The 7,454-nt window shown below is 39.9% G+C and overlaps 1 protein-coding gene across 1 annotated transcript in view; it reads left to right on the top strand.

The window, feature by feature from the left end:
• The window catches only part of KALRN (kalirin RhoGEF kinase), a 681,131-nt gene that overhangs the window by 379,835 nt on the left and 293,842 nt on the right, over positions 1-7,454 (top strand). Inside the window, 2 exon segments of the mRNA XM_006154563.3 lie at positions 4,574-4,756; positions 6,492-6,610. Coding sequence (XP_006154625.1) covers positions 4,574-4,756; positions 6,492-6,610 — 302 coding nt within the window.

Raw genomic sequence — 7,454 nt, 5'->3', positions numbered from 1 at the left:
ACACACACACACACCCAACAACAACAATAAAAAAAAACATTGCATGTATGGGTGAACATCTGCATATATTCATCACATATTCTTGACAGTTGAGTATCTTTGGAAGTTCACCTTGGGAGGGGTCGATGACTGTGGGTGGGTTTGCAAAGCAGATGAATCTCTTATTTCCCAAGATAACTATTTCCATAAGACCTCGAACCTGCTAGTAAGCCCGTCTGGGTGTCTAGGAGAGAAAACATGCTTGGGAGCACATAATCCATGCCTCAAATCTCCCGACCCAAGAAGAGGTTGAGAAACGTTACAATAGGAGGAAGTCTGAGTCTCATCTTTTTTCATAGCTATGATTTGATCTGAGGATGCTGGGATTGGAATGAAAATTTTATCTGTCTCAGCTCCCTCTTTGTAGCATCCCTGTTCCTTGTTTGCCCCTTTAATGGCTTCTTGCCATACGGGAGACTTTCCTAAGATCATACCTGGCAGGTCTGTTTCCAAGAATGAGATCTGCTTTTGTGGGGATACTCAGGGAGGACCTATTAATACATATCCTACCCAGAGATCCCTCTGACGCTAGAGCAAATGTCCCTCTAGTTTGGTGTGATGAAATTGGGCCCTTCCCCTCATTCCTGAGCTGATATTTCAGAATCCTATGTCCTCAAACACTCAATATAAACTCTTAGCATGCATCCTTGTGAGTTTTGGGACCTTTTTGCCCAATGTAAATAGCTATGAATTCAGATAAGAGACCCACTTTGGGCCAGCAGGTGGCGTGGTGGTTAAGGCACTGAACACTCACATATGGCCAACCATGGTTCGAGTCTCAGACTTGATGGCATGATTTCTCACTTTCCTTCTCTTTGTGTGTCTGTCTTTCTCTTGTTAAATGAAAATGACTGAATGAATAAATAAAATTAAATAATTTTTTTAAAAATAGAGAGACCCATTTGAATACCAGCTAGAACAAATTGGCACAGAGAAGGTAGCAGAGACATAGAATCCTTTTTAAATCCAAATGAAAACGGCTTTTGAATTGATCCATTTTAGTGTCTCTATGCCTCTTCAAATAGTGTCAATAATGAACATGAACAGGCTGAATAGTATCAGATTCCTACTGATACTATTCCTAGTATTCCTACCTACATAAAGTGGATCACAGCAGGTGCCCAAACTCCTTAAGATCAGAATTTGCCTATATATACAAAGTAGAACTTGAAGAATTATTCTCTCAATTTAACTCATTCTTCCTTTATGACTTTCTTCCTATCCTTCCCCTGTTCCCAGTTCATATGGTGACCACCCTAACTGGGTTCCATGCTTTGGGCCTTTCTTTCCTTTCCTTCCCATCCTGCTCTTTGTCGTTATTCATCTTTAAAATACTGGCTCACATGGTCACATGACCACTTAGCTCAAAATTATAATGATCCTCCAGTGCCTTCATATTTACAATCCACAACTTCTACAATGGTGCCACCTCTCTCCCCAGGTTCATCTTCAATATTGTTGTGTGCTCTGGCTGACTGGCTGTATTTTCTTACTCTCTGAGAGATATGTCATCTACATTTTGCACTACCTTTTCCATACCATGACTCTTCCTTCCCTCTTCTTTAGTTTGTGCTTTTTACAAAGAGCCCACCTTGGGACCAGCAGTTACCACAATGGCTATGTTGCTGGATTCCCAAGTAGTCGACCACAGTTCAAGTCCCAGATCCGGTGGCTTAAACTCATGCCGGGCGCATGTGTGTACATGCCCAAGATCCCGAGAGGAGAATGGAGGAGAAAGGATTGCGGTGTGGCCATCTCCCCTGGAGGGTGATTTCTCACTTTCTATCTCTCTCTGTCTTTCTGGTGAACACATGCACCCTATAGCAAAAACCTCTCAAAAAAAAAAAAAAAAAAAAAAGAACCCGTCTTTCCACTCCGGTGCCTCCTGCTCTGGGATCCTACCTATATACCCGGAGATTATCTGGCCCCACCCCTGCTCTGTGGCCCCCATGTGTAACCCTACAGCACCAGTGTGGCCATCTGTTCTCTAGTATCTGAGGGCATCCCCGGTAGGAGCCAGTTGTCCTGAAAAACAGAGATCACACTGCTTATCCTCTCTCCCTATGTTACCTGGCTTTACCTTATTCATTGAAGGGAGCCTATAAACATTTGTGAACATAGTAAAAAAGAAAGTTGGGGTAGATTTTAATCGTTCTCCCCCAATCTGTGTTTAATATGATTCTTCTTAGAGCCCTCCATGTTCTCTCTTCCTCTCAACTGAACTTTTTTCCTTAACAGAGTATTATTCTCCCGTTTTTCATGTTCCAAATCTCAGGGTTATTAGTATCAGAATATCTACAACGTGACAAATCCAGCTCAGGAGCTTCTGATGAAAGGCACTAGCCTCCCTAGCCCCATTCCCCAGAGGAAAACCATCTTTGGCTTTAATCCTTATTACCAATAAAAAGAATTTGAAATGAAAACCCAATTATCCTTGAACCACCGAGAGTAAATACAGTGGCTCTCAGGATTGAATAGGGTGACAGAGGATACTGAATTATTATATCTGCTCCAAAGAAACAGATCAAGTAGAAAAAGCACTGAATATTAAAAAAAAGAAAGAAAGTACTTTCTCTATAGAAACCTACAAATGTAAGGAAAAAATAGAGATCAAGAAAGTTTGGGTGAGGATAAGAGGAAAACAAAACTTTCATGTTGAAGTGTGCTTTTGGATAATCCAATTAGAAAAATACAAATGATATTTTTTTATGGTAGGTTTTAAGATTTATAAGGGGTTAAGGCACACAGTGACAGCAAAGCTTAGTCGTCTTGACATCTAGAAGACCTCTATTTCTTCTAAAAGCAAAACTTTTTTTTTTAGACTCATTGTTTACATTTTTTACAATTCAGTGGATTTTAGTAAGTTCACAAAGTTGTACTCTTGTCATTATTTAGTTCCAGAACATTTTCATCACCCCAGAAACCCCCATACCCATTAGCAGCCTGTTCCCTTTTGCCACTTCCCTCAGCCACTCAAAACCACAAATCTACTTTCTATCTCTATGGAGTTTCCTGTTCCTTACATTTCATATAAATGGGCTCGTATAACATGTGGTCTTTTGTGACTGGCTTCTTCCCCTTAGCATGCTTTCACAGTTCATCCATGTTGTATCATGTATTTTATTTCTTTGATCTCTGCTCATTTTACTGCCTGTTTGGTCTTTTGGATGCAAATTGGAATACTCTTGGTCACATTCTCTCTTTGACTCTTAGTCACAGTTTTGATGCTTCAGGTAGACTTTCTCTCTTATTGCCGTCTCAGTAGGACTGCCTCCCCGGCTGGCTGTAAAACCCCATCTTAGAGCTGAGGTCACCCCACTAAGAACAGGGAATATGTATTTCCAGCAAAAATTAATGTCTGTTTTAAGAAAATAGAAAATATGGAAAACTGTTTTCCAGAGAAAAATAAACTCTAAACATAGTAAAATAGGTATCCTTAGGGTACCGGGCATCTCTTCTTAAGCAATTCTCATTGCTTAGAAACAGTTTTTTTTCTGTCTTAAAATTCCTGCAGCATTTACTGCATGTACTTCTCATTTTGGCACTCAATTACATAATTTCCTAAGATATTTAATTATTTTGTAGAAAAACCTTGTCCTCCTTAGAGATTAGAGAAAAGAGGAAATGAACACCTTGTTTTATGTTTTGGCTTAGCTCTAAGCCCATCTCCACAGCCCTCCACACAGTACTATGGACAGAAGAGATGTTGAATAAACTTGCTAGAAATGAAGTTAACCCAATATATGTCAGATTTCTACCTCACTTAGCTTCATAATAGATACTAGCTTCATTAAGCTTTCTCCTTCCCTCTAATGGAAACTGAAGACAAGATCCTGATAGTAAAAGGGGCAGTGTTACTCTTCGATGCACTAGTTGGATTTCTTTAGATCTTTACATGATCTGTAGAGCCTAACTCCACCAGTGCAGTGAAGGGAGAGAACTAGGAATGAGGGATCAGAGGCAAGGAGGCTCTGTTACTTACGGGTGGTAAAAACTGGGACCAGCCCCAAGATTCTTTAAGCCTCAGATTTTTTTCATTCATGGATCAAAGAGACCTGCACTACTTTCCTCTACCTACTTCTAAGAATACTTTAAGACAAATAAGCCTCGGGTAGATTAACTTAACTTACTCTAAACTGGTAAAGGACTATATTCATGTAAGAGATTCTTACATAAGAAATGATGATGATGATGGCCAACATGGCTTACTGAGTTCTTACTGTGGTTACTGTGAGTGCCTTCTGTGTTCCAGACAGTGTTTTAAGCACTCTACATTATCAACCCATTCAGTCCTCATAACAACTCAATAAAGATACTGCTATATTCTCTTTTTCACAGATAAAGGAACTGAGGCAGAGAGGGTGTGAATAATTTTCTCAAGATCTTTCAGCTAGTAAGTGATAGGGCAGGAGACAAACCCAGGTAGTCTAGCGATGAGGTATCTGTGGCTTCTGTGCAGAGGAAATGGAGGCTTGGGATGAAGAGACATGAGAATAAATGTAATCCACTGATTTAAGACCATCTTTTGGGACAGCAAACAAAAGAGAAGGTAAAGCTTCTGATTCAACTGGCTGATAGCTTTGTGGAAAAAGGCCACATTCATGCCACAGAGATAAGGAAATGGGTGACCACGGTGGACAAGCACTACAGAGACTTCTCCTTGAGGATGGGAAAGTACCGGTACTCCTTGGAGAAAGCCCTAGGAGTTAACACAGAGGTAGGTGTGGTGTGTGACCCACTGGGACATCCTTCCTTCTCCTCTCCCTCAGAATCACTGTCCTTATCACCACAGGAAAAAAAGACCAATTCCAGAGCAGTTCTGAGCTGCTGGCTCCTTACGGCCTAGCGTGATTTTCTAGTGGGGGGAGTGGAATCTGCTGATCCATTGACCTTCATTCCTCATGTTTAGTGTTCTATCTCTTGCAAAACTGAATGGCCAGGAGTGAGGCCTACAGCTACGGAACAGTTTTCCTTTATATAGAGTTAACTGTTGATTTTGAGGACTAAACCCTTTATTTTGACTTTATCAGTACCATCTTCCACCCAATTATGTTAATCAGGAAATGATTAGGGTTCCTCGTATGTACAATAGTGCTCTTTCAAGAAAAAAGGGGTGCAATTTGACAAAAGCTCTTTGACATTTCAACTGAAAAGAGGTACTGTTTGCCATGAAGCAAAGGAATGCTGACTTAATCTCTTCTTTATAATAGGGGTCAGAAACCTATGAATTAAGAGATAAATACAGCCTGGCAGTTTAATCCTAGGATTTCTAATTCTTAAATCTTTAAATAGACTCCTGCTCTGAAACAGAACAGCCTAAAGAATGAAGAGATCAAACCACTAAAAGTTGAGGCAGTTAACATCTCAGTAAGGCTTGAGTATGTGGGAGGTTTTTTTTTTTTTTTTTCCTTTGGGGTTCCATTGTAAGTAAATATTAAATGGTGATTGAAATAAGGAGGGATGATCAATTAGAAACTTCAGTCATTCTTATAATATTTAGCTTTCTATTTTCGAGGGAAATTGCTTGCTTAAATAAAAGTATTTGATTATTTTCTTTTAATGAATTAAAGTTCTTTAAATATATTTATGTGTTTCTTTTTCACATTTGTTTTAATGGTTAAGAATCAATCTTAGGGGACCAGCAGGTGGCATGGTGGTTAAGGCGCTGTACACTCCCACATGACTGATCACGGTTCAAGTCCCGGACCTGGTGGCTTGCTTTCTCACTTTCTCTCTCTCTCTCTCTCTCTCTCTCTTTCTCTGTCTCTGTCTCGCTGGGCAAATTGAAAAGAATGAATGAATAAATAAAATTAAATAAATAATTCTTTAAAAAAGTAATCAATTTTAGAATAATGTGTGTGTGTGTGTGTGTGTGTGTGTGTGTGTGTGTGTTTAAAGATTTAATCAGGGGACCAACAGTTAGCCAGTGACTTAAAACTCACGCTGGGCACGTGTGCGTGTGTGCCCAAGATCCCGAGAGGAGAATAGAGGAGAAGGGACTGCGGCGTGGCCATCCCCTCTGGGGGTCGGGGGGGGATTTCTCGCTTTCTGTCTCTCTGTCTCTCTCTGTCTTTCTGGCGAGCACACGCGCCCTATAGCAAAAAAAAAAAAATAAACAAAATAAACAAAGAAACTCTCAAAAAAAAATTTAATTAGGCCAAAAGTCCTCAGAGAAATGGATACATATAGTAATTATCAAATGTGTACATTTTTTTCTTGTTGTGAATATTAACCCTAAATATTTGACCTGAACATTTTATATCTTATTTGAAAATCAAAATTATCCCATGAAGAAAAGTGCTTGTAGACGGTAGTTTGTTGGATCCCCTGTCTTTTCATCCTTTTCCATCATGTCTTCCTCTGTGTTTCTCCATTGCTACCTCTCCTGTCCTGAGGGAGTTGCTTTCCCAAAAGCATTTTCAAGGTAACCTCTGCAGTCCTTCTTTTTGTAGGACAACAAAGACCTGGAACTTGATATCATCCCAGCAAGCCTTTCAGATCGTGAGGTCAAGCTACGGGACGCCAACCATGAAATCAATGAAGAGAAGCGGAAGTCAGCCCGGAAGAAAGAGTATGTGTTGGGGAGCTTCTGCCCCAGCTGGCAGGCTCTCATGACTGGTTTTCACTGCCTCCTGTCCCTTTCAATAGCTTCATGTGTCCTCATGAACACCTACCTGAATCAGAGTGGACACACATGGTGCTTCTGTTGGGAGTATGGGTTTACTCTGATGGCTTTTGGCCTTCTCCAATGTGCCCTTCATCTGAGTTCTCTTCAAGTATCAGTAAATTCCTGCAGAAAATCTCTCTCTTGCATCAGGAGTCATTTTACAATCTCAAAACTCAACATGGACCAAGCCAAATATTTTCCCCCCTTAAAATTTAGTTCTTCCTTCTGATTTCTTATTTCCCATCAATGTCATTATCCTGTTAATTTCTCAGTCTTGAATCTGCAAAGCTTTGACTTATCCCTTCACCCCTGTGTTAATCCCTTCTTCGAAATTTCTCCCATCTGTGCTATTATCTTTTATCTTCACAGATTCTTATTCATGTCCTTCTTCATCAGAAATTTGGATTATTTTCAAAAACTTCCCCCAGCCTTCCTTCCAGCCTCTGCCCTGTTCACCTATTCACCTAGATTAGCCTTTCTGGAGTAACATTTTATCATCACTAATATCAATCCCCTTTCACCCCTGGAATGTTTTATATGCTAAATATCATATAAACTGCCTTATATACATTTTCTTATTTTGTCTTTCTGTCACTTTTTCATGTATTTAAAATTATTCCCATTTTTACATATGAAAAGCAAGACTTAGAAAAGCTAAGTAACCTTCCCCAAACCACACACACGGTAATAGTGGAATTTACATCAGCTCTGTCTGACTCTTCACTACTCTGTGTACTGTGATTCATGT

This window comes from Tupaia chinensis, unplaced genomic scaffold, assembly GCF_000334495.1.
Source record: "Tupaia chinensis unplaced genomic scaffold, TupChi_1.0 Scaffold000415_1, whole genome shotgun sequence".
Taxonomy (NCBI): domain Eukaryota; kingdom Metazoa; phylum Chordata; class Mammalia; order Scandentia; family Tupaiidae; genus Tupaia; species Tupaia belangeri.
This window is presented reverse-complemented; position numbering and strand designations above follow the sequence as displayed.